Genomic DNA, 27519 nt, shown 5'->3' on the forward strand with positions numbered 1-27519 from the left:
GTTTTGGTGTACCTGAATTGCAGCCTCAATTTCCCATTCTTAGCTGACAGGAGTGGCACCTGGTGTGGTCTTACACTGCAGTCCATCTGCTTTAAGGTTCGATGTGGATGTAAAGTGCATTCAGAGATGCTCTGCTGCATATCATTGTTGTAACGAGTGGTAATTTGAGTTATTGTTACCTGCTTATCAACTTGAAGCAGTCTGGCCATAGTCCTTTGACGTCTGATATAAACAAGCCATTTTCACCTGGACCTTTAGATTGTTGTTATGGACTGAGACCTGTCAATCTGTTATTATATTGTAGGAGGTATTTGTCAGGAGCAGATGAGGTTCAGATGAGGTTAGGGTGCTCAGATCAGAAATGACAATACAAGCTACTTGATTTGCCTTTATGAAGACATCCCAGTCATTTGCACCAATGCATCCTAAAACTTAATGTGATGATAGATTTAGTCATAGTCTGTCTAAAAGTTGGCTGTTAAGCTCCTTCCCCTTCTTCTTTTCTCTGCTCTTTTTAAATCCCCACTGCAGATCATCTGCCTCCATCTAACCCTATCCCTCACATCCTCTTACGTCACACAATCTCGTGCATTGTCCTCCTTCACTACATTTTCTCTGTGGTCTTCCTCGTCTCTTCATGGCTGGTAGCTCCATCGTTTACATCCTTTGTCGAGTCTATCTGTCCTCTGCACATGTACAAACCATCTCAGCTTATCCTCTCTAACTTTGTCTCCAAACCGCTGGAACCTGAGCTGGCCCGATGACATTTCTAATCTCTCCATCTTGACCACTGTAGAAAAAAGTCTTAACATCTTCAAGTCTGCCATATCAAGTCCACCACCTATCTTTTTGCCCCTCAGAGACAGAAAGTTTGAACAGCAAGTGTGTGGGGCTTGTGAGCTCACAGACACAGCTGTATGGCTGAGAGGACCAAAAAAAGGGATGTCCAATCTAAATGCCAAAAATAATCTGAAAACGAGTGTCTACTTTCATTTGGCTTCAATTTTTTATTTTAAACTCCAAAATAAAAAAAATGAAAAAATGAATTAAAAAAAGACCACACTATGAACCTTGGTGGCCTCATAGCTGGCTAAGCGCATGCTTGTGAAAATGTATTCAGACATAGGTCAGCTTTTATTTTAAAAGGTGTAATTGTTACAATTTTAGCTTTTTAACTTTTGCTATTAGTAGTAAACACAAACTCCAGCCATTTAACCTAATGATGCCAATACTGTGGAAAGGTAGGCTGCTTTGATTCGACCAGAAAGGATCATTAATGTCTCTCCTTTCAACAGCTAATCTGCACCAAAGGGGGTAGGCGCACTCAGGTTTATTACTATCCACTGATTTACATGCGCACACTATAAATGAACATGTATCTAATGGACCAGTTACTTTATAAAAGATGGGGAGAACAATGCATGTAACTGACCTACAGCCATGGACATGTTGGGAGTGCATTCATGCACTGATTATGACAAAGCCTGCTTCTGCAAGAAACTAAAGAAGTTAATTTAAACTTAAAGTGTCCGCATTAAACTACAGGGTCCAACCTGTGATACTGTGTAAATACAGTGTTGTAACACAGCCACGAGGACAGGGTGCATGGTGTGACAGCATGCGTGCTCCGTGATTGGGTAAACAACAAAAAGGCTACGTTTCTGGTATTCCCTTCAGTCACTTAGTGGACCAGTTAACTTAAAGCTTACACGACAGGTTCCGCCCCTTTGGTATTATCGCCCAATCAATGTTAAGCAGGGGAGGGGCTTGCCTACCACCTAGCCGTGCTCACCTATCCCAGCGAAGGGGTGATCAGAAATCGAGTTTTGGGGGTTGGGATAATCAATACAGAGTTCACCAAAAGCGCTACTTCCCCAGCTGTGAAGTGAAGCGGATATCTTTAGTTTGGAAAGAGAGGAGAGTGAGTGCCGATCTGCCCGGACACGATGGTTCCACTGTTGTATTTAGGAGGTTTGGTGGTTTTGTTCCTGCTGTGGATCAAAGTCAAAGGTCTAGATTACGTGATAGTTCACCAGAGGTGGATATTTGTGTGCTTGTTCCTGCTGCCGCTCTCCGTTATATTTGATGTGTATTACTATGCGAGAGCGTGGCTCATTTTCAAGATGTGTTCTGCGCCCAAACTGCACGACCAGCGCGTGCGAGACATCCAGAGACAGGTGAGCGTGTCCGCGTGAACAGGTGTCAGAGCTGCACTGTCCTTTTCGGTCATTACTATATAAATGCAATCCATCATTACTAAACTAATAAGGCACGCAGCTTTATTTCTATTACATCTCAATGTTTCATTCATGTTGCAGAGTCGTCCCTTTTAATTTGGGCCACCATGATATTTAATGATCAATAACAATTACAGTCAGTTATTGATCATAAAGTTTCATGTGTTGTTTGCAGTGAGTCATGCTTGTGGAAACTTTTAACAGGCTGCTTTTGATTCAGATGGGATAACAGATGTACTGTGTGTGTATATTCTGTGGATTACAAGCAGCTTTGTAAAGTTAAACAGTGGTGTGGTTTCACCTCAACTAATTAGACTCGTTTAAAGGGAATCAGTTATTCAATAACTTAAACTTATTAACTAATCACTCAACAGCTGTATCACTAAAAGGATTTTGCTGTCACCTAATGGATACCAACCATGACATCTCCATATGTGACATTTCAGGTGCGCGACTGGAGAAAGGAGGGCGCTAAGACCTACATGTGTACAGGTCGCCCCGGCTGGCTCACTGTGTCTCTCAGAGTGGGCAAGTACAAGAAAACCCACAAGAACATTATGATCAACATGATGGACATTCTAGAGGTGGACACAAAGAAGCAGGTATGAGGGGGCAACAAACTCAACTCCAAGTGTTTCGTATCTGTGAACTCAACCAGAAATATTTGTAACCGATGAAACAGCATCAACCTGGGCTCAGTTCTGTCAAGTTCCCCAGTTAGTAAGTCAGATAGTAATGAAAATACAATAGAGGTATTATTTTAAAAAATTGTGCTTTGACATCTATCATTAAAACATATTACCGCAACAATAAAAACTTTCTATCTGTAGGGAAAAGAATGGCTATTTACCACGTCTTGTTTTATGATGTGAATGGCAGCTATTTGATTGATTTTGTCTGTTTATTTATAAAACATGTTTAAAAATGTGTCTTTAAAGAGAGCTCAGCAACAATGAGCCAATCATGGTAAATGGACTGGTTCTTATATAGTGCTTTTCTACTCTTCTGAGCACTCAAAGCGCTTTATACAACTTGTGCATTCACCCATTCACACCAGCACATTTGTCTAAGTGCTTTTTTTAGCTAACATTCACACACATTCATACTCCGATGGATGCATCGGAGAGCAATTTGGGGTTATGGATATTTGACATGCAGACTAGGGTAAGCCAGGAATCAAACCACCAACCTTCCGATCAGTAGGTGACCTGCTCTACCACCTGAGCTACAGCCAATCAGATAAAAGTTGGGTGAATTATTGCAATATCTTAAGTGTTAAAACTTTGAGAGAAATCGAAGACTTAATTAAAAGTGGAAAACTATTCTCGACCAGCAACTGAAAATTATTGATCGTCCTTAACCCTAAGTCTTTAAGGTGGACTGAACAGTTTATAAATGTCCATGTAGTCCATGCAGTCCAAATAGTCCAGACAGTGTTGGAATCAAACAGTTTGTACATGGATGGATAGACTGAGGCCATTTCTTACATTCACAGAAAGTGTTTATTTCTGCATGGCACATTGTCTAATTATTTGGCTCAATACTTTCATGCAGGCACGAGTTCCACGTAAATTGTGAGGATCTATCTTTTGAGACAAAGATAGAGAGGCAAGATGATTTGGACATGTGTTTGAGGAGGGATAGTGTTGAATATAGAGTTGGCAGGCAGAAGCAAAAGAGGAAGCTGTAGTGAAGAAGGACATGTAGAGGGGTTGGTGTGACAAAGGAGGGTGAGATGGAAGCAGGAGAACCTGCTGGTGGATTGTTACTTAAAAATATATTTGTTTTTTAGGTGGTTAGAGTTGAACCGCTGGCAAACATGGGTCAAGTCACCGCTCTCCTCAATTCCATCGGCTGGACATTGCCAGTGCTGCCAGAGCTGGATGACCTCACTGTGGGTACGTTGTGCTTTATTTTCATTGGAATCATGGATCGGCACCTTCTGTGGTTTCTGCAAATAGAGAGATGTACCGATGATGTCGGCACCGATTTCACTGATGTAAATCCTGCATTTCCTCTGTCAGTCACTGCATCCTGTTTAGAGCCTCAACGACTTTTCTAATCGCGTTAGAGGACTGATGTTGTAGCTCAAAAGACGAAACTGGGAGGAAATGGCTGCAGTGTTGGAAGCACCCCTGGATTGGGTTTCATAATGGATTTCCTGATGTTATAAACAACGCATCAACAGTCTAATGTTTTCCAATCAGGCCGCAGTACATTAATTTATCCTCATGTCCACACACGCGTGTGCACACACACACACACACACACTCACAGCAGGCAGATCTTCCTGCCTGCTCATGTGTCCGCCTGGTGTTGTACTTACCCGGGTAGAAATTGAATTAGCAAAGGACGTTTATGATTCTCTGTCCTCTCTCAGGTGGGCTAGTGATGGGTACCGGCATAGAGTCATCATCCCATATTTATGGGCTGTTTCAGCACATCTGTGTTGCCTATGAACTGGTTCTAGCTGATGGCAGTTTAGTACGCTGCACAGAGGTGAGTATTGATTTTGTGTTAAGTATATAGGTGATATATGTCTGAGTCCAGGAGCTTGTATTCTAAAGAGAATTTTGTGGGTTAGTATGCCATCCTTGCACTCATGCCTTACTAAATTATCTCTGCTTTTTGAGATAACAAAATTATGATTTCAATTACGCTGTCTCTGCTTTTCTATTTGAAGAAATATCCATAGGCAGTGAAATCAGCTTTGCTCAGATGGAGTATCTGGTGTTCACTATATTAGCATGGTTTTAATTCATGGTAGAAGGTTCATTAGCAAGAACGCACTAAAATTTCACCATGAAAAATAACTATGGAAACTTTTACCCTCAGTTTCAGTGGATAGAAACATTTCTCCTTCTTAGCTCACCTGGTCAAAGGACCAGTGGGCTAATCTGTTTCTGCACAGTTCACAAATCGGTACTCCTCCTCAAGTTTTGAGCAGATTTTAGTCAAACTTGTGCACACTGATCACCTAATGCAAGGGTGGGCTATTAATTTTCCTAATAGGCCACATGAGAAACTACGACTGTTTCTTCCATTCTCTTCCACGTATCCTTAACAGGGTCACATAGGAGGGTGCTGGAGCCTATCCCAGCTTAAGCTGAACTCAGTTCTGCTAAATAATAACTTCATCTCTTTATAAGTTTGATGGTTTTGCCCTCCGCAACAAGCCTAGTTTTTCATGTGGCCACTTGGGAAAATTAATTGCCCACCCCTGATGAGTCTTCATCCCAATTGTGCTTAAGATCAGTGTCACGTTGGTCATTTTACAGACAGTTTTACATTTTTCATAACAATCGCTAGTAGTCCTAGATTTTAGCTAAAGGAAATTCATTTGTCCTGGATATGATTGTGAGCCTCAATGACTTCACAATAGATTTGTATTCTCATTAGTTTGTGTAATACAGCCAACCAATAACAACACAAACTATAGCTTTCTTTCTGTACTTCATACATTTCAGTAACCTCTGAATTGGGGTGAGCTACTATGTCACTGATGTTATGATTATCATTTTTGTCTCTGTTTAGTCTATTCTAGTAATTATTATCTATTTTAAGTCCTTCTGTTTACCAGAAATGGGCAAGGATTGAGTAAAAAGTCCTGCGTAATTCCCTCTAACTCTCTCGAGCTAAAAATAGGCTATTTTTTTATAGGCTACAACTGTTTGCTGGTAAAAATAAAATAACTAAACACAGTAATGTGGTTCATCAAAGACAAATACACTGTGTTCCAAGCCCCGTTTCTGGTTTGTCACACTTGCATGTTATGATTTTTCCCCCCAAAAGCAGACAGCGTCACCTTTGTGAGAAGATAAACTGGTCGCTACTGTGAAGTATGTGAGGAAAAACTGAGACAAATAGCCTAATGTCAGAAAGCCTGGCTCTTCACAGTCGTATTCAGAAGAGGGCCACACACCTTTGTAATTTTTTTCTTCTTCTTCATAAAGGAGGAGAACTCGGATCTATTCCACGCCGTCCCGTGGTCCTGTGGCACTTTGGGCTTCTTGGTTGCCGCTGAGATTAAAATAGTCCCAGCTAAGCCTTGGGTGAAGCTGCACTATGAACCGGTCAGAGGGCTTGAGAACATCTGTAAACGCTTCACCGAAGCTTCTGCGAACAAGCAGAACACATTTGTTGAGGGACTCCAGTATAGTCTGGATAGTGCCGTTATCATGACAGGAACCATGACTGACCACGCAGAACCTGACAAGGTAAGGCATCTTTGACTGTGCTTGCGATTTGTTTTCATTTGTTTTATGATATTAACCTTCCCGTTTCCTCTTCAACATCAGATTAACAGAATCGGCCTGCACTTTAAACCCTGGTTCTTTAAACATGTGGAGGGCTACCTGAAGAAAGATTGCGCTGGAGTTGAGTACATCCCTCTGAGACACTACTATCACAGACACACACGCAGTATCTTCTGGGAGCTTCAGGTACTCACACACAACTGATTTTATCTGCTTTAGGATTATATTGAGGGGGTGCATAAATCTGTCACATTTTAGCTTGTCATCATCTTACCTATTTGCTGTCTTACTTCTCTTTAGTAGGCTGTAATGCATGCTCTTTGTCTCTTTCTGTCTCTCTATCCCTATCCCTCACCCTCACACACCATTAGCCATTAGTGAGGAGGGCTTGGCATCCTTTGTTTCTGTAACAGTAAATGGTGTGATGAATTATGCATTGTATTGGTTTGACAGATTTAGTTGAGTCACCTCTGGGCTTTTGGATGCTCTGTTTTCCAAAGGATTTTGTGTTTGTTGACAGTGCAGGGAAAAGCAGGCAGAAACAGGGCTTAATGATGATTTGATTAAATCGCTAACTGACAATCTGTGATAGGAATCGTTTTTGTTGTTGGACATGGTGGCGTCAGACCGTGATTGGTAGGTTAACACTGCCCTCCGGTGGAAAGTAAGAAGACCAAAGCCAGTACTGATGCTACCATGCTATTTGACACACTGATCAGGCACAACATTATAACCACCTGCCTAATATTTGGTCGCCCAGTCGAGACATGGACTCCTCTAGACCCCTAATGTGTACTGTGGCACCAAGATGTTAGCAACAGATCCTTAATCCTGAAAGTTGTGAGGTGGGGCCTCCTTGGATTGCATTTAATTGTCCAGGATTTGCTTGTCCCACAGATGCTTGATTGGATCTGGGAAATCTGGGGGCCAAGTCAACAACTCAAAGTTTTTGTTGTGCTTCTCAAACCATTCCTAAACCATTTTTTGTTTTATGGCAGGACGCATTATCCTGCTGAAAGATATCACAGCCAGCAGGGAATACTGTTTCTATGAAAGGCTGTAAATGGTCTGCAACATTGCTTAGGTAGGTTGGTACCTGTCAAAGTAACATCCGCATGGATGGCAGGATCCAGGGTTTCCCAGGAGAACAATGCCCACAGCCTCTGCCGGCTTCTTCTTTTCCCTATACCACATTCTGCTGCCGGGTATTCGTCAGATAAGAGATGCACACACATCTGGCCATCCATCAGAACCACCATTACATTTTTGGGCAGTTTGAGCTACAGCTTGTCTGTTTGATCAGACCACATGAGCAATCCCCACATGCATCAGTGACAGTGATTCTTGGCGACCCATGACCCTGTCGCTTCCTTGGAGCACTTCTGATAGATACACAGATTTGGAGATGCTCTGACTCAGTCGTCTAGCCATCACAAACAGTGGTCATAATGTTATGCTTGATCAGTATATGTCAGAATCAATAATATGTCAAATGTAGGGTCAACAGTTATCACAATATCCTAGTACATCTGGTCACAGCTTGCTATTCTAACCCTGTTCTGTGATTATGAATCAGTTCTCTGTGCAGCTTACAGTTTCAAAGCAATTTTGGGCTACAGACTGTGATTAATAAGAAGAATCCTAAAATCCCGTTTTTATATATTGCAACTTATTTTGATAGCAGACTCGTGGTATACTGTATTTTCAGGACTGTCATATTTAATTAAAATTCTCACTGTGATAGAAATAAAACTTTCAAGAAAGAAGAGTTTTTTAAAACCTGATTTTTGTAATTATTTTATTTTATTTTTACGTATGTTTGTGTGTCTACATGTTCTGTTTCTTTTGAATTTTAAATTTTAAAAATATATAAACAGAAAAAAAAGCATGTGATCTGTGATTTTAAAATCAGACAATGAATCATGAAAATCAAGTACAGGGAATTCTCCATGTTAAAAAAAAGAGTCAGCACTCTGCGTTACAGAGGGACATTTTAGTATCTCTGCGTACATTTGTGCTTTTTCTGCAGGATATTATTCCGTTTGGCAACAACCCCGTGTTCCGCTGGCTTTTCGGCTGGATGGTGCCTCCCAAGATCTCGCTGCTGAAGCTCACCCAGGGAGAAACCATCAGACGTCTCTATGAGCAGCACCACGTGGTCCAGGACATGCTGGTACCCATGAAACATCTGCAGGATGCCATCACACGCTTCCACAAGGACATTGAAGTAAGAGTCAAATATGGATCAGTGTGCCGGGCACTTAGTTTATGTATGAGGTACTTGTGCTTTAATATTGAAATGGTTTGTGTTGTTTTAGGTGTACCCACTGTGGCTGTGTCCATTCCTGCTGCCACCAGGTAGAGGGATGGTTCACCCCAAAGGTCAAGAGGAGGAGCTGTATGTAGATATCGGGGCTTATGGGGAACCTAAAGTCAAACATTTTGAAGCTAAAGCGTCAACACGCCAGCTGGAGAAGTTTGTCAGAGATGTTCATGGGTGAGTCTCAAATTAAGCAAACAAATTGAAGCATCTGAAACAAAAGTGACATGAAATATTTTTTGCTTTAATTCACACTGCTTTTGCTGTTTCGTTGGCATGTAGATTCCAGATGTTGTATGCAGATATCTACATGGAACGAGAGGAGTTCTGGGAGATGTTTGATGGACAGTTGTACCACAAATTGAGAGATGAATTAGGTTGTAAAGAAGCCTTTCCAGAAGTCTATGACAAAATCTGTAAATCTGCCCGACATTGACCCCTATCTCCCATCACCTGGTGCCTGAATTCCGCCCCGTGTCGCAGATACATGAAGCTTCTGTCGGCAGCTTGACAGAAGCTGCTACATTTTGATTGTTTCTAGGAAAAAAAAAAGCTAAATATTTTCTAAAGTGGGACTAATCACACTGAAATACTTATTTTGGAAACCAGCCCGTGGGGATATTTTTATCTATGTGACAAAGAAGCAGAAGCATTTTATTATGAAGGGTTTTTTGTGACTTTTTTTTGCCTTCATATGAAAATGCAATGCTTAGTTCATCTTCAAACTGTTTAATACTGCACATATTATGCAACGTCTCCCTGTTTGGCAATTTTGTCTTATTGTTCCCCTAAGTGCCATACACTTTGAAGACATGTATAATACATGGTTCCTGTTTTTCAGTTTTAAAAAGTATATATTGTAACTTATTTTGATATCAGTGTGAGGTTATACTATATTTCCAGGTGTGTATAACATGTAATTATAACTTTTCCTACAATAAAGTTCATTGTCATGCCTTTTTCCCATCAGTTATTTCACATTATTTGAAATGTCAGATAAATTATAGCCACCCATTTTATGACTAGTTTTTAACAAGGTTATTATAATCAACTGAAACTATACTAGGAATTAAAACTACGTGTGGAAAAAATACTGTCTGAAATAAATAATACATTAAATAAAAATACAACAAACATATTTAGTTTTGTCATTCTGGTAAAAATCTGTACAGTGAGTATGAGGAGGCATTGTTGTTTTTATTTAACTATGATATTCATTAAGACTGGAATGTTTACTTTAATGAGTGTCCAAAATACGTCCAGTTCCTCTCCTTGAGGAAAAGACTCAAAAGAACAGGTGTGGTTGTGAACTGCTCCTGTGGGTGTGAACTGATCGTGGCTCAAGAGTTGGGCGTTCGCCTTGTAATCGGAAGGTTGCCGGTTTGAGCCCCGGCTTGGACAGTCTCGGTCGTTGTGTCTTTGGGCAAGACACTTCACCCGTTGCCTACAGGTGGCGCCAGTGTCCGGCAGCCTCGCCTCTGTCAGTGCGCCCCAGGGTGGCTGTGGCTACAATGTAGCTTGCCATCACCAGTGTGTGAATGGGTGGATGACTGATTGTGTAAAGCGCTTTGGGGTCCTTAGGGACTAGTAAAGCGCTATACAAATACAGACCATTTACCCAGAACCTATGCACAACTTTACAGACTACCATCTACATGCTGTAGCTGCTTACTGTCACGAGAGGGCAGAACATGTAAAGCTGATAATCAAAACAGAGATTATACTGAAATGCAAAGTAAGACCTGATTACATTAAAGATAATACTGCAAGAGGCATTCCTATACAATTACAACGAGATAAACGAGACACTTTAAACCACATCATAGATAAATGTAGCCGCAGTAAAATATCTGCCTTCAACTGCAAAGTATACAAAAGAAGACATGCAGAGGTAGATTAATGAACTCACCACAGACTTAGACGGTTGGGGGTCACCGACTGTGTCTGCAGAATATCCAATCCGACATTCCCATGTGGTCTGTAAATTTGTGGTTTGCTAATTTTGAAGATCATGCTTTAAAACTAGTGTCATTAAATTACATTGTTTTACTTCTAGAGGGACACGAGTAGTGGGCTACTTTCCAAAGTCATCCTAGTTACCACAATTAATTTTTTAATTTTTTTTTTTCTTACTGCAGAGTGTATGGAAACTTTTACCTGTTGAGGGGGAACGAGTATCTGCTGTTAAGACTACACGGGAAGTTTTTCCAGGGGACATCTTCGCGGGTCCGCCCTTTCTACAGACAGCGATAGTAGCTGCCAGCCGGTTTGGTAAGTTTACTATAAAGTCAACTGCAGCAAGGTGCCCGCAGTCTTTTGCCAACACAGGTAGGTTCTTCACATTGTTTATAGCATTAAGTCGTATTTCTTTTATCATTATAAAGCTCTCAGTTAGCTAGTCAGTAAACTGTGTGACTCTCATAAAGTGAGTCACACAGTTAACCTTAGCTACCTGTTAGCTGTCAGTCAGTGTAGTTTTGTTACTACAGCTACCCAGCAACTTTTCGTTAGCCGTGACTTATTATTGTAAAGGTGACTTTGACGATTTGTACAAGCCACACGACTCGTTAAAACTTAAAGCTGTCGAACCACCTTCGAGTGAAAAATTATCACAGCACTTCTGAGTTGTAGCTGAAGTTCCGTGTGTAGTTTTATGTGCAGCAGAGGTGTTCCAGATTAACTGAATATTTTCATATCCAACACATTAGACACCGCCTCTGCAGCTCCTTAAAATAAACTATGTATTAAATAAGATGTATCTGTTGTCGGTTTACTGTATTTAGTACGATTTTCGTAATTTTATTAATTGTGAAAATATATTAGTTTCCGCAACCTAACAGGAAAGTTTCTAAAATCGTTTAAGGTGCTCTGATTTCATCAGTGACGGAAGTAAAAGCCTACTTTATTGCGTGTATTGTTAAAGCTCGATAAGCTTTGTTTGTAAAGCTGTGTCAAAAGTTTATTGCTACTGTGGAATATTTGCCACAGTAGCAAATAATTCGCTGATAATTCAGCATTTAAAGCCAAAATTTGTAGCTAATGGCACTTTGATTTTGCATGTTTGCAGCTGAGTACTCCTGCTAGTCCTCCATTTAGGGGGGGAAAAAGAGGAAAACCCCAGGTGGTGGGAGATAAAAAGCATTACCTGTTTTGCACACTGTATTGGAGACCTGATCCTAGAGGAGAGGGAGGCCGTGGAGAAAGCATGCCCACTGACCAAGAGCCCACCTTCACTGTGAAGCTACTGCAGCTGATTCTGATCTCCACTTATTGGGGGATGCAGATTTGGGTCACGTTCATTTCAGGTGGGTATGAACATGCACACAAATACAGGATAAGAAAATTATAGGAAGTACAAGTGGTCAATAAAGAGATACCTGTTTATTTTATAGTCATTACTGAAGCACAGTTTTTTTCTAGTGAAAACTGTCTTTTTGGGGGGTTAACTACAGATATAAGTATGGCGCATCTGCTCCAGCAATGAGTGTGTTACTTAAATTAACATAAGTCTGTGCTTTTCATGATATTTATGTCCATTTGATGAACAAATTAACATTTTGTATTTGATTAAATCAATGTCCATTGTAGAAAAACCAACAAAAATGGCAGTATTTGACGTAATGGTCAAAACCTTTAGTATGGAGAAAAAACCCTGGTATCAGTGTAGTCTTAGCCATCCTGAATGTGACACAAGTGACTGGATCAGAGTGTGTGTTCAGTATGTCCGGGGGCGGGGGGGTTGTAACAGTTCTCCAAAACACCAATTCATGTCATACTTTGGTTTTTAGGTTTTGGTTCTTACAGGCCCATCACTTGGCCATGACTAAAAGAAATTAGTGCCACTATTCTGACACATTTGAATTTCACTTGGTAACTTTACAGTCTCTAAACATGATTGCTTTCACCAGATTACCCATTAACACCACCACATGCATATCATGGGACAGAAAGATGAGGACAAAACGATACCGTGGACAATGCTTTTAAAGTGCAATGCATTGGTTGCACCTGGCTTTTTGTAGCTTGCAAAGTTTACACATATTGCATTTGTTATTATAAGGTGTGTACATTCCTTGCTTGTGGAGGAATGCCCTTCACAAACTTCGCTGCATGCTTTGCAGCAGATGACATTCCTGTTAGCTTTAACGCTGCAGTATGTTTCTTTTCATCTTGGTTCTTTAGTATAACTGTGGTCATATTATGTCAGTGCCAGTGTCAGTAAATGTATTGATGAAACTTGATTTCAGACTTTGTTGTTACTGCTGTGAGATAATAATTTTTTTTTTTTTTTTAAATAAAATAGTATTGATTTTGCCTGTGGAGTTAATGTCCTTGATTCTGCTCAGGTTTTGTGATGAACAACCACCTGAACAGACACACGTATGGCTTTATTCAGAGTCGTCTGGTCCCGTTCTATCTCCACCTCGGTTCAGCCTGTGCTTTCTTTAATCTCACTATCTATGCTGTGTATCACCCAAGTGACATGTTGAATGACAGAGAAGCCTTTCAGGTATGTTTTGTTTTATCATATTATTACACTGCATAACACTCATTTTGGAACATTTCCTAAATCTTTTTCTCTGCTTTTGCCACCAGATCTTCATCTTCTTTGTGTCCGTGACAGTTTCGGCCGTCAATGCTCAGTGGTTTGGCCAAATGACGTCAGAGATCATGGCTGACATGCATCTTATTGAGCAGGCATGCGGACTGGGTCAGGATATCGGGCTGTCATCCAACCGTGAAGCTTACGCTAAACTATGTGAGACGGATGTCAAATACAGACACCTCAGCAGCCGCCTTTGGCTCTACAGACTGCTGTCCTCTCTGTGCAACCTCTGCTGCATTGGCTGTAACTTCTACAGCCTATGTTACATGGCCGAGAACCTTGTTGCACTATAAAGCTGACACATCAGGACTGTTGGATCCTTTAAATCAGTCCCTTACAAATCGACAAACACTTCTTTTTAATTGACGCTATAACTTATATATTTAATTCATAATGTCTTTCTCTAAAGTGTGCAATGAAATGTCAGGTAAGCCTAGTTGCCTCTCCTAGTGCCTTTGGGAGTAATGAAAGGACACTGCCTTGTTTCTCTCATAAGGCTTGTGGAGAGGTGAGTCAGTGAGTGCAGTGTGGAATGCCTCAACTTTCACCTAGTTTGCCCTCACGGTGTTGGCTGCCTGGAGATTTCCTTTCACTACAACAGTTGCCTTAATAGTAACATTGAGCCAGTGGAATTTTTTGTAAGCTTTGTTGTAGCTATAAAGGAGATGCATCAGAAAACAACAAAATCTACTGGATATTTTTTATATGTACGCAACAAAAGGGCCCCTTTAGTTAGGGAAACTGCTCCAATTCTGCTCACTCCCACTCTTTCTGGTTGGGTGGAGTTTTTATCCCATATTCAGGGTAGTGTCACAGGTTTGTCGAGCTTCCCTTTCATTGCTTTAAGATCGTGTGGGTGTGCGTGCGCCCATGTGTGCTTCATGCTTCAGAGTACAAGGTTGTACTATCTTTCGTTCTCCTAGCTCCTGTTGAGATGAAAAAGAACACTTTTACTGTGGTATGCAGTCGGTGCTGCTTTTAGCTGTGCTGTGCATGAGTTAAACTGTAAAGAGCTCGTTTGTATTTATTGTTGAGGTGGGGGAGGAAGACTATTCTGTCATACAGCAGGTCAGTCTAGTTGTGAGAGTCGTCAAACAGGTAGACCCTTGATCTCCTGCTGAGATAAATGTTCTGTTGATCAGTGTAAATCAGTGGTGACAAATGTTATTAAATAACTATTTTTGTTTAGCAGCTTTGATGGTTGTAGTGATCTGCGGTCTAATGATGCATTGATCCAGAAAAAAATTGTGGGGACATGTTTTTTGATGTGGTCGAAAGTATTGAAATTTGCTGAGTTTATGTGGGTCTACTTAGACTAAATGTCTGTAATAGTAATAATAATAGTGCCCCCAGAATGTTACTATGAAATTGAGAGAAAGACGTACATTAATACATGTGCAGTAACGTTTCCATTACCTCTTGGATTTCCCTTGGCCGATAAACATCCTACAAGATGTTGCATCCTACATTACTTGATATCATGTGTTCAGTGTGAAAGGCACTGGTACTGGCACTTACCACAGGTGATGCTGGTTGAGCAGACACTTAGTTGACCCCTTTTCTTCTATCCGATATGGCAGGAGACTTGCTAGTACACACGGCACACACTACTATGGTTTCTAGTACATCTAGACTTGTAGCTCAGGCAGGTCTGTATTAATTTGCCAGCAAGGGGTCTGCCTACTTGTGGTTATAATCAGCAGCTCTAACACTGTACATAATTATTACATCATAATACATTCAGACTTTCTCTTTGGATCAAATGGGGAAGTGATGCATAGGATCGAGCATAAGAACACCCATTGTGACCTTCCGGGAGCCCCGTAAGCAAATGTCTGAAGACCCGAATGAATCTCTGCATTTGATGTTTTCACTTGATATCCCAGGATGGCCTCCGTACAAATTTGAACCTTGCATTTTGCCTAAAAGGAGAATATTATTTTGTATATACTGGTGAAGATTGAAAATAATGTGTGGTCTGTATCTTGAATTCCTTGTGCTTTATTTTATAAGACCTCAGTTTGTTGTACATTAGGGTGTTTATGCACTCTGTCTGTGGGGAAAATTATGTAGGCTTGAAGTGAAATCAAATTATATTTAAGTTGTGTTTTTCCACTACCGTTCTATCAGGCTATTTTAGTCATAGTTTGAATATCTCTTTGTTTCACACTCTGAACACTGAGGATCTGTGCTCATTTCTTTTAAGCTATGTCTTTGCACATTGAAATGTTAAATCCCTTCCTGCCAGTGACGGTCGCTCCTTTTTGTACCTGCCTGGTTGAAATGCATCAATGTGTTTCGTCTTTCTTCTGTTTGTAGCACATGTCTATGTAAAACTGCGGTTAACACCAGCACTTCCATAATTGAGAATTTGCAGCATAGTGCGGATGTTAAAACTGCTGTTTTGTTCAGACTGAACTGACAAAGGTGCCTTTTTATGTGCCCATTTGTGGGACTTTAAAAAAAAAAAAACCAAAGCAATGCAACATTTGATAGCTGCACATGTAAGACAGGACACTGCTGTCTGTAAGTTCAGCTGATTTTTAATGTGTATATTTTATATCAATTTAAATGTGGTATGAGTATTTAGCTTAGGTTACCTTTTACATTCATTTGTGGATTTTTATGACAGTTTAAGTTTGAGGTAGTGGGTTTAGTTGTACTCATTTAAGTTATGACCAGCAAGGTCATGAGTTGTTAATGGTAGTGGGTTTGTATCCATGATGTTTCAACATGTGACTTTTTGTATTAAAATTATTTTCTATAAATTTCATGCCTCAACCAAAGCTTGCTGGTTTTTTCTTTTATCTATCTTTTATCCCTCCAAAGTTGTACACTAATATGTTGCACACAATGTAAGATGTTTTCATTTCAACTCACTTTTATTTTATTTATATAGGAGTAGCTTCAAGAGGGGAAAAAACTCTTAACAGGAACCTCAGACAGAACCAGACTCTGGTAGTTGCAAGCAACTGGCTGGGGGCTAAAAAGACACTGGAGAGAGCAGAGCCTCAGCTCATGACTGAGGGAGGTTTCAGTGTCACCTGATCCAGCCTCAACTATGAATTGAATATTGGAGAAATATGCTCTCTTCTAGGCTCACTTTGGGTTGATTAAGATGTTCTTTGTGCTGGAAATACATTTGATTTTAGGTAAGGGAGGTCTTTTGGCAGATTCCACATTCAGCAGCACACAAGGCCCTCTTGTTAGCTGTGGTGATCTTGTGTGGTACTGCCCATCAGACTTCTTGTAGTTTGCCAATGTAACAGTGAATATACTTCACTGCTATGAATTAAAAGTAATTCATAGCAGCTCAGCTGCTGTGTTAGATCTTTTTCTCCTCTTGGCTTTTTATATCCGTGAGAGTATATATCCTTAATGCCCGCTTCTGTGCTTAATGCACTGGATTGAAGTATGGCTGAAACGACTCTGGGACTCTTTGCATTATTTGGATTGAGCAGCACTGGTTTACAGACTTGTACCAACCACTTGCTTCCATAAAGTGCCAACTCATACTTCTGTACTGTCTGGTCATTAAGAGGAGTTAATAGTGGGATTTGTGAGGGGTTTGATGGTAACTAAAAAACAAAATCTTGCTTTCTACAGCATTTGCTGCCTCCTAGTGGTGGCAAATTAGAAAATAATTAAGGTAGAAGCCCTTTTGTTAATCTTAGTGCGGATTAAATTCTCTACATTTATGCCTTTAAAATGCTAAATTGTTCCTGAGAAAACAGTGTTTTAGAGTAGGTCTCAGCACATTATCTAGTATAAAGCTTTAAAAGTGGGCCAACAGCATTTTAAAGGTGTGGCAGAAGGGGGCGCCATTATGCTACTGTAGTTTGTGAAGAGCTGGAAACGTAATATTTTAAAGTCAGTTATAGAGCCGCGCTGAATTTACTTGGAGCGAGCATCAACGTTTTCAAACTTGTTTTTGATAGTTTCTGTGAAACTAGATAATGTTTTACTTTAGAAACACAAAATCTGGCTAAACGGGGAATGCTAATGATGCAGATGTTAAAAAAAATCAGTTTGGCTAACATTTTTTATGGTGTGTCATAAAAAGGCACACAGCTAAGGGTCTCTGGTTGGAGCTGAACTAGAGAAGCTGGACTTAGCCTTGGAGGATATCTTATCAACCTCTGAGGTAAACTGGCAGATATTTAGTCTTTTCATCCTGCATTGCTGTAATCAATGTGGCACTTTTCCCACCAGGGAGTAACAAAGTCTGAAAGTACAAAGACTAAAGTATCTCATCCATCATAACTTGGAACATTTACTCAGCATAAATGCTAACTTACCACGTTTGGCGTTAAAAAAAAGAGAGAAAGAGCGAGAGAGACAAGGGGGGGGGGAGAGAAAAAAAAGTGCAATCCTACAAAACACTCAAGTGTGTACTCTGAACATTCTGTTAGATGCTGGAATGACATTACAGCAATGCAAACAACCACTGCATTAAGTCAAGAGTTTTTAATGTAAAAAATACATTGTGTTGCAGCTACAAGATCATGGGTACTGTGTTTGAGATGTGATCAGCATCAACAATTCACTAGCCACTCCACCTACAAATTAATAAGTCTAAAAAAAGTAATAAATATAAACTGATGATATTTATGTTTTGTTTTGTTTTTTTTAAAAGCAGACACTTGTACCTGATAATTGAAAAAAGAAGAAAAAGAAGAGCTCCTCTCATAGTACTTAAAAAACAACAACAACAACAACAACAACAACCCTGAAACAAATTTCAGGAACATACGTTAATCTCAATGACTGTAACAGGAGGCGTGGCTGTTAGTCACTCTTCTGCAGATGCTACTTCAGTTAAAAGTGCGATCACATTTTGTCAAAAAACACAAACAAATGATCCCCTTGTACAAATAACAAACCATATATACCGTTTGTTAATTCTGCATAGAGAGAACCAGTTACAGCTTTAAGAGTCCACAACAAACTTTCTCTAATACTGAAGGAGCAAAATGTAAACTGTCATCTCAAATTATCACCCCAAAAAAGAAGGCGATACTATTTAAAGCCACAATCCTTGATGAGAACTGATGGCCTGCTGCCCATCCGCTTTGGTTGTTTTAAAGGATGAGGTCCGGTCAGTGTCGTTACGTGTGTCGTTAACAAGCGCGTGACAGTGTTTGCGCAAAAAATTAAATAAAATAAACAAAGTATAGGGACAAAGAGTTAAACGGAAAATGACAGTGTCAGTGCATCTCACTGTGCTCAGAAAGGCATCTATAGTTACATTCCTTGTAAACAGCAAAACTGAAAGGCAAGAACAAGGATTGTGCCTTTTTAAATAACTTCCTTAATATTCCCATTGACTCACGAGTACACACCAATGTGTAAACCAGCTGATCGTGCATGTGTTCAAGAAAATGTCCATAATCTCAACATTTAACTTTAAATGTTCTGTCTAAATATCAAATGTTTGTATAAATATTTTTCACCTAATGTTCCCTTATTCTCAAAGCTCACAAGAACAGTATCAAAATACAACATAAAAAAAAACAACAACAAAGAAGCTTATCTAAAAATCAACCTACAAACACTTGGGAGGGTTTCGTCACCATGGTAGCAGCAGAGAGGCATGGCAATGGTACTGCTCCATTTCCACAAAAACACACTGCGGAAGTGTCTGGAACACTGTTCCCACCAATCCCATGCCTTTACTGCCAAAATACTCCATAAATTACACTTTTACTAAAAAATAGAGTTTTTTTGTTCATCAGCATAAGAATAAAAAAAAACAAAAAAAAAAACAATCCAGTGTCTGTCATACAACCACCTTGCCCTTGATATCCAGCTTGGTGTTTTCATTCGCTTTGCTGGACTGTTCCTCTGTAAGAGTGATGTACGAGTACACCAGGCTGCCAGCAATACTGCAACAAAATTGAGAGAGGTGACATGAAAATGTTGTATCAAAACAACATTAAAAGAACATGCTACAGCACATCCAAGTTGTAGAACTAGAAATAAGATCCAGCTGACACATCTGAATTCCCACAGGGCTGGAATACAATATTATCTGTGTCAACAGAAACTTTTTATTTTCCCACCAGAAGAACAGATGCTGAGAACAGTTTGTATTTAAACTGAGAAACAAGAATGATCATGCTAGTGCTCATCATGCTATATTTAATCAGACTGTTTAATTTCTGATTCTGTATCAGATTTTTCATACTTCAACAGAAGTAACATTTTGTGCATAAAACTTAACCCCTACAGCCCCTCCTGTAGGTGGTGGGATCACAGGAGGGCAGACTTGTAACTACTTCAGGCTAAGTCTGTTCAGGCCCCCATTCCCGGTTCCATGGTGGGACCCTGGAAACCAAGTCCCAGGCAGCATAAGCTGGTCCATTGATCTTTTGGCTCATATTGGTTTTCTGAACCACTCCCAGTTTCCTTTAGGAGACCCAATCAGGGGAAGATTCCATTCACAACATAGTTTCTGGGATCTTTGGAAAACACAAACCCCTCTGCCACATTAAGGTGGCAATTCACAGAGGGGCAGTGGCCCAATCCTCAGCTTCTAGGACTAGCTAGCAATACATGGACTGTAACTTCTCTGGTGAAGCTTGTGGTGTATGGGGTTGAGATACTGATTACATATAGTTGGGATCTGTAACCAGTTTCTTAGAGAAGAGCTGGACTTTGTTCCACTTTGGAAGTGTCCCAGATCAGATAGCGAGCAGGGGTGGATATACTTGCATTCTACTACTACCAGAGAATATGCTCCAACTACACGGGTCCTGGGTTCTCACTCCCCTAGGGGAAAGTCTATGCCAGGGTATCAGAGAGGAGGAGGTGACATTATTTGACCCTTGGATTCAGGAGAAACATGGGATCTGTTTACCTTATGTTCAAACCTAAGAAGTTAGTCCATGAGAAAATGTAGTCTCCACTGAGTACCATTCCAATGTATGTCACCAGGACATTCTGTAAAAACGGAGAAAACATTAACAAACCTGAGCATTTTGCATTGTTTTGTATTCAACAGTTCCCTCAAGCACGCAGCTCACCTTAATACAGCCCACGATAGTAGTTGTTAATGCTGAGTTGTACTGTGTACACAGCACAGTGGAATACATCAGAATAAACCTGGGAAAAATAAATAAGTAATCATGTTGTAAATCACTCAACGTTTATTGGAGCCTGAAATTGGATTTCAAAATGTTAATGTAACATTGTAGACAAGCTGTAAGACGGAACTGAGACTGCAAGAAAGAGCTATCAATCTGTCAATCCTTTCCGTGAAAAGAGCTTTCATGCAAGGGATCTAAGTCACAGGTACAACAATGCAAACAACTCAAACAAATCACAGAAATTTGCCATCATCCAGATGTTGCACTGATACTGAATTCATGCATGCCACATTTCATCTCAAGCCTGTAACTTACCCCATGACACACGACAGGGTGAACTGGGTGAGGAACAATGCATCTGACCAGCCCTCATATTCCACTGCCTGAAAGGAGAAGCAGAGTATGGGAAACAAACTGAAACAAATACATTAAACATTATATTTGTTTCAACATTAAAAGCAAAGGAAAAAAAACTATTGAAACATATTTGATTAGTAAAGTAAAATATTACATTAGTGGTTTTTGATGTGTCATGTCACGCATTCACTTAAAGAAAGTGAGCAGCCTAAAAACTGAGGCGTTTTAGTTTATATCCATGGTGGTTGCTCAGTCAAGGGAAGTACTTGATGCTGCTGTAATAACTCTGCTAGGTGCATAATAGCATCTTTGTGCCTTTCTGGCTGCTGGGCCCCAGCTGGGCAACCCAGAATGTCTGCCAACACTGACCAAATGAAAAGACAGCTCATATTTACGGCACACACCCATGCTTAGACATATGTTCGCTCACTTAAATGCAGGATTAAACCAAGCAATAACTGGTCGGTACTGAAATCATAACAGCTCTGGTAAAAAAAAATTTAAAAAAGCATTAATTTAACAAATATAGTGTTAAAGTAGTAGAAGTAGAATAATAAATGCTAACTCCTCACCTTCTGCATATCTCCAGTCACATGAGCCAACAGCAGAGTGGGAATTATCATAAATAATGCATTGTAGTACAATAATCCATATTTCCCCAACTCCTGAAAAAATGAAAAGGGTAGAGAAGCAGGTGGGAAGGGAGCAGCAGGAAAACACAAGTAATATGCAGAGCCGGAACAGAGTGCTATTCACAAGCCTTTCAGTGCATTCCTCACTAAGTAGCATACAGATGTCATGCACGGCACCACCTAAGACTTCTTGTGTATGCTCTGTTTCACATGGCTTCATTGGCTTCACCCCCTCACTCATACACACCCCTCTCGTAGTTGGAGCTGAGTCCTAGGAGATGGCGCTCCATAGGCGTCATACACTAAATTTGGATCGGCCCTTGCAGAAACGTGAGAACTGAGTAGTTCAGTTTGCCCTTGTGACATTAAATATGACTTGAACGAGCTTAAACAAGATATTTCGGAGTCAGTCCAAACAGATCTGACGACTAATCTTAAAAAAAAAAATGTTTAGTTAAGCACAACGATATTTTACCACAACAATGAATCACAAATATTTTCTCTTAATCTAATCAAATTAGCGGGAGTAAAAAGAACTGACTCAATGTATTTCCACATGCCAAGTTCTTTTGAGCAAGATACTGAAGGACAGTTCGAGTTCTCTACATTCACACGTAATCAGCTCAATGCCAAATACAGCTCCCACCCAACAATGGTCACTATTCATCAGATGCTGCCATCACATACCTTTGCGTCTAATTTTTGCTTTACATAGGCTCCGTTGGCTGCAGTCAGGATGTCGTTCAGGAGAATGAACATGTAGCCTTGCAGATCAAATGATAAGTCAGCACTAGGATCAGAAAGAAGAAAAGGCAATCGAAAGTGTCAAGAAAATAATAATGTGTTCAGTTGGCTAACATTTAAGCTGTAGTTAAGCTGTGTTTAGGCAGGGCTCCTTTACAACATGTGTCTAACTTCCTTGAAGATAATGGCAACTAAACGTGGACCTATATCTCGACAAAGCATCTCTTTGTAGTGAAGGTAAATCTTGGTTAACAGCCAGCACACCTGGATTTAGTAGAACTTACCTCGCAGCTATAAATGCCCCAAGGATCATTGTAAACACTGTCAGCTGAACTGGTCTGGAGAATTTCTTCCTGCCACAAATTAAATACAGTAAAGAAATTCAATATGACCACTTAGAACTGGAACCGGACAAAAAAAGGACCAGTAAATGGCGAAGAAAAGTAGGTTATCTGTTGTGTGTGATCTTACTTGAGCAGAAATCCCTCGGCCAGCATAGTGAATAAGATCGAGAACCTCCTGAGGACTGTAAACATGGGCAGACTGGTGCACCAGGGCGTAAACGGTGACAGAAAATCCATTAAACGAAAAACATCAACATTAATAGCCAAATAGTTTTTAACTGTGTGAATTTTTACAAAATGTGGAGCTTACTTTAGCCTTTTGGTTCCAAATAAACCAGTGATTTGATTTCCCACATACAGGAGAGGTAGAGGAAATGTCTAGGGGGAAAAAAGAAAAAAAGGAAAGGGAGGTTTTGTTAAGTAGGAACAGCTCCAGCATGGTTAAATGAATTATCTGATGGACAGGCAGCGATCACCATAAACCTGACCTATTCCAGTTTCGGGGCGGGGGCAATGCCATTTTTCAAAGGGTGAAGAAAACATAAAGGCTAATATATCTAATGCATGTAGAGTATGCTAGTTTTCAGCAATATATTTCAAAATCTAGTTAGACACAGCATGACTTAATGCATAAATGCTTTGAGGTTACAAGCCACTTACTCCATGTGTACAGTATTTAATGTGTCATACAATTTGGGGTTCAATATTTAGCCCAAAAACATTTATACCTTTCCAATTAAAAGATAATAACTCCCTCTACTTTCTAAACCACAGTCACTTCAGGTACTGCAGACACTGCTAAACTATTTCTAATGAATCTGTTTTCTTTTTTTTAATATATGTCAATACTGATATGCTATTAATGGGCAAATAGTTGCTTATATTGGCCAAATTATACATGTTAGGCCTCTGCATTTGATATTTGGACTGTTTATTAAGAGATGAACAGACTGCATATGGACCTCTGGAAACTAGTAATTTAGAATTTAGAATATGACATATATAAATAGAAAGGTGAGTCTCACCTTGCGAGGTATGGTCTCATCGCAGTCTGGGAAGCTGATCACCCTTGCAGCCTTGCCCACCCACAGCACAATCACCGTGGCTAACATCTGCACAGAGATTCATGAAGAAATCAGTGTCGATACCTGCCTGGTTTTAAGGTGTGGTGTCAGCTTGGTTAACAAAAAAAAGAAGAAGTTACACGTATCACGTACTTGTCCTATTCCGACACATATCGACGACGGGAACCTGAAAAAGTAGAAATGAAACTCCTGTAAATTTTAATGCTTTAGAAGTTCAGCACACTGTAGTTAGTAAGCTAACCTCGTACTTAACACTCAAGGGTTAAAATGTTGCCCAACACAGGCAACAGAAAGAGAGGCTCCCTGCAGTGTGAACCACAAGATTACCATCACTGGATAAAAGTTGCCGTTAGGCTAATCAGCACCGTGGTGTTGCCTGCTCTGCTCAGCCTGCACAACTTCCACAAGCTAGGTTAGCTAGCATGGAAACAGCTTATCGACCGTAACCATTACATGCGTTACCGCTATGCCGTTACCTGTAGTTAGTGAGGACACTCTTGTTCACCACGACGATCAGGAACGAGCTGAGACCGTAAAACCCGGCGGCAAACAGCTTCACGACCAGCGTCGGAGGTTTGTCCGCCATCCCCGACAAGTTCTCATTCCTCTCTGAGAGTCGGCTCTTCCCCTGCCCATCACTTCTTCACTGTAGGCTCACCCACCTACACACACACACACGTTTCACAACTTCCGCCCCAAGTCTGAGCATCACATTACGCGCAACAAATTTTTACCACGAAATTTAACCATGAAATGAACGAGTTTTTTTGTTTTGTTTGTTTGTTTGTACAAAGCTAGCACTGCGAATGAAATCACCATCCAGGCTTAGCTTATCTTTTGCATTCTACTTTCTTTTGACATGGAGCATTAAACTTAAAGCAAGAATTGGACGGATATTTGATCTTTCCTGCTGCTTTATTATCCCCCCAGCTTTCCCAAACACATCTGATTTACAGGCAGCTCGGCACTTCCCGGTTTTTAACCTGACATGTGATGCGATTAGTCCAATCACAAATTAGAAGGGTTTTTTGTTGTTCTTTATTACATGTAATTGGGGGTTAGGCGAGATAAGTTATTTATTCACCACATTTCAAACACCACAGCTAGTCAAGATAAATTCAAAATCCAAGATAAAAGATAATAACGGCAATAACAATAAAAACAACAAAAATTAAAACAAAGGAGATGGCACAGCTACACTGTTACTTAAAAGCAACCGTGAATCTAAAGCTGTGCTCTTTACAAAATAGCTAGGGTTGGAGACGATGTGACCACAATGGGTAGCTGGTTCCAAAATGCCCAAATGCAATAGATATTTATTGAAAATGTTTATGGCGGCAACTACGAAGGCTATAACTAGGCATTGCCTCCTACAGGGCAATGGGTTGTTTGGAAGAATTAGAATAAAAATACATTAAAAAAAAAAAAAAAAAACAGAAATATACATATGTGAACTGCTAGGTAACCAGATCTTGCAGACCTTAGAGATCTACTAGGTTTGTATACATTAAACACTATAGATTTATATTTAGGGCCAAAATCATTCAAAGATGTATAAACAATCTGTAATATTTTAAATTCAATTCTGTATTTTACTGGAAGCCAATGCAGGGAGAAGACAATTGGAGTGATATGGGAGGCCAAGGAAAAGATCATTGCAACAGTCTACAGAAAAACAGGCATGAATGAGCTTCTCCAGATAAAAATATCTCAGTTTAGCCAAATTACTAAGATCCCACAAAAGCTGATTTAGTTACAGCACAAATATATTCAGTGAAACTAAAGCCCTCTTTTATTGTTGCACCAAGATTTTTCACACAAGTTTTAGATTTGTGGTTTTACATATACAGATATAAAGTTACCCATGCAATTAATTGCATGAATCGTATTTCACACTATGATCACGTGCAGCAGCAGTATAAAATGTATCTCCAAAAGTTGATTCTGTACATCTGGACGTAGCGTTTTCAGTGGGAGAAACATTTTGTCACTCATCCAAGTGACTTCTTCAGTTTCTGGTGACTACAGTCACCCAGTCTTCTAAACAGTACATTTGCATAATAACTGTTGTTGATCAACAGTCATGAGAATTTGCATAATCATGATGAAGGAACTTGTTCCTTCAGTGGGCTGTTTTCAGTCATTAAACACAGCACATGACAGGAACAAGTATGTTCTGGAGACAACAGAGCTCTGAGGGTCCCCTGTGCCGAAATATGCTCACCTCACCTACTTCCAAGGTGCACGTTCAGAGGTTTAAGCTACAGCAACATGTGTAGGAAATGTCATAACTTTATTGTTTGACTAACATATTTTCAGCTTATTGCCTTCATCATGACCCTGATGAAGTAATAAGCTGAAATTTGTTAGACAACAATAACTTGTTGATCCTTGGAGAAAAGGAATAGGTTGTCAAGATGGGCCTTTGTTGATGGGGGTTTACTTTTCTTCCTTGGGCTATTCCTGATTAGTTTGCAGGAGCATTGAGGCCACGGCTATTGGGACGATTAGAAAACGTGATGCTTTTATCCCAAAAATGAATGGATATTAAAAGTCTTCTGGATAATGAGTTTGGATAGTTAAAGTTCACACAGATTTACACAAAACTGGTGAAGGTGAATTTGATTCAAAGCAGATAATTTTTGTTTTCTTTCAGTCTAGTTTTAAGAAAAAATGCCAGACTGTAATATCTCATTAATTGTTGGATGGATTGTGTTGAATTGTGTTTTATATTTGTGACTCTTGTTAAAGATTATTAACAGTTTTAACATCTGTCACTTTAATTAACAGGTTGTATGTTAAACCTAATTTTCTTTCCTATATTTTGAGGGTTGTAGATTATCAAGACTTGAAATAAAGCATTAACGCAGACGCGGGAAATTTTAAGATACGTGCAGATAAGATTAAGCGTTTTATTGCTGCCTCACATCTGTCCTAAGATCAGGAATGTCTTGAACTTCTGTCCTTTGCCATTTATATCTGCTATATATGTGGTAGAGTTCTTGTAGCATTACTCATCATGTTGCCGTCTTAGGACATACATGCTACATTTATTTATATATGTATAGACATATAAAATGTGTGTGTATGTGCACCACCGTGGGCTAAGGTGTAACCACCAGGTGCTCTTTCCATTTGATGTTTTCTTTTCCATAGGGGTCATATGAATGGCTCCTACAGCTGAGGTGGTTAGGCATCTAATCAGGATGCCTCCTGGGCGAGGTGTTCTAGGAATGTCCAAACAGAAGGACACCCCCAGGGTACACCCTTGCCACAGAGAGATTACATCTCTTGGCCTCAGTATTCACCAAGGTGAGATGGAGGAGGTAGCTGGGGAGATGGAGGTACGGGTTTCTCCAGGCTGCTGTCTCCTGGATAAGTGGTTTGGCACTCCAAACCACTGTAAGAGGGGTACATTTGGCACTTGAGGTTCCCAAACTGGGGCCTGGCCCACAGTTTGGGAACCTCTGTGTTACTGTGGGAACCTCTGTGTCTGCCCTGTGCAGACTTTGTTAATCACATTGTTTAAATTTTACAAAATACATTGCATTCCCATTCTTGACACTGAAATCTGGGTTTTGTGGTAACCTGCTTGCAAAAATGTATTTTCTGTGCAATAGCTCACAGTAGCTTGAGTCCCTCAGGGAAAAAGGTCTACACTGATTCAGTGTTAAAAATTATAACTATCACCAATACATGCTTCAATTTACTATACAGACTCCAAGCTGTATAATCCTCATATATTAATTTTATCTAAAAATAAAAAAACAAAAACAAAAAAAAACCCCAAGCCTTTCAGTATCATGAAACAAATTCACAGTATATTTATTTCTTCTAGACAGAGTGGGGA

At 40.0% G+C, this 27519-nt stretch overlaps 3 protein-coding genes across 3 annotated transcripts; 2 read left to right on the forward strand and 1 right to left on the reverse strand.

Moving 5' to 3' along the window:
• Positions 1 to 1786: 1786 nt before the first annotated feature.
• On the forward strand, positions 1787 to 9961 carry dhcr24 (24-dehydrocholesterol reductase). The gene is made up of 9 exons (XM_085150371.1): positions 1787 to 2177; positions 2684 to 2839; positions 4030 to 4135; positions 4618 to 4736; positions 6191 to 6454; positions 6536 to 6679; positions 8523 to 8720; positions 8812 to 8990; positions 9096 to 9961. The coding sequence occupies exons 1-9, from the start codon at positions 1947 to 1949 to the stop codon at positions 9247 to 9249; spliced, it is 1551 nt and encodes a 516-aa protein (XP_085006497.1). The 5' UTR covers positions 1787 to 1946; the 3' UTR covers positions 9250 to 9961.
• A 1051-nt stretch (positions 9962 to 11012) lies between these two features.
• LOC146490954 (transmembrane protein 205) lies at positions 11013 to 17010 on the forward strand. The gene is made up of 4 exons (XM_085150384.1): positions 11013 to 11141; positions 11881 to 12118; positions 13160 to 13323; positions 13410 to 17010. Exons 2-4 carry the CDS (start codon positions 12019 to 12021, stop codon positions 13710 to 13712), a joined length of 567 nt encoding a protein of 188 aa, XP_085006510.1. The 5' UTR covers positions 11013 to 11141; positions 11881 to 12018; the 3' UTR covers positions 13713 to 17010.
• slc35d1a (solute carrier family 35 member D1a) lies at positions 15885 to 24632 on the reverse strand. The gene is made up of 12 exons (XM_085150373.1): positions 24146 to 24632; positions 23802 to 23835; positions 23610 to 23696; positions 22895 to 22962; positions 22712 to 22783; positions 22525 to 22593; positions 22184 to 22286; positions 21437 to 21529; positions 20823 to 20890; positions 20445 to 20523; positions 20279 to 20361; positions 15885 to 19304 (listed from the first exon to the last, which is right to left on the reverse strand). Exons 1-12 carry the CDS (start codon positions 24253 to 24255, stop codon positions 19199 to 19201), a joined length of 972 nt encoding a protein of 323 aa, XP_085006499.1. The 5' UTR covers positions 24256 to 24632; the 3' UTR covers positions 15885 to 19198.
• Between the last annotated feature and the right edge of the window lie 2887 nt (positions 24633 to 27519).

This window comes from Neolamprologus multifasciatus, chromosome 23, assembly GCF_963576455.1.
Source record: "Neolamprologus multifasciatus chromosome 23, fNeoMul1.2, whole genome shotgun sequence".
Classification (NCBI taxonomy): domain Eukaryota; kingdom Metazoa; phylum Chordata; class Actinopteri; order Cichliformes; family Cichlidae; genus Neolamprologus; species Neolamprologus multifasciatus.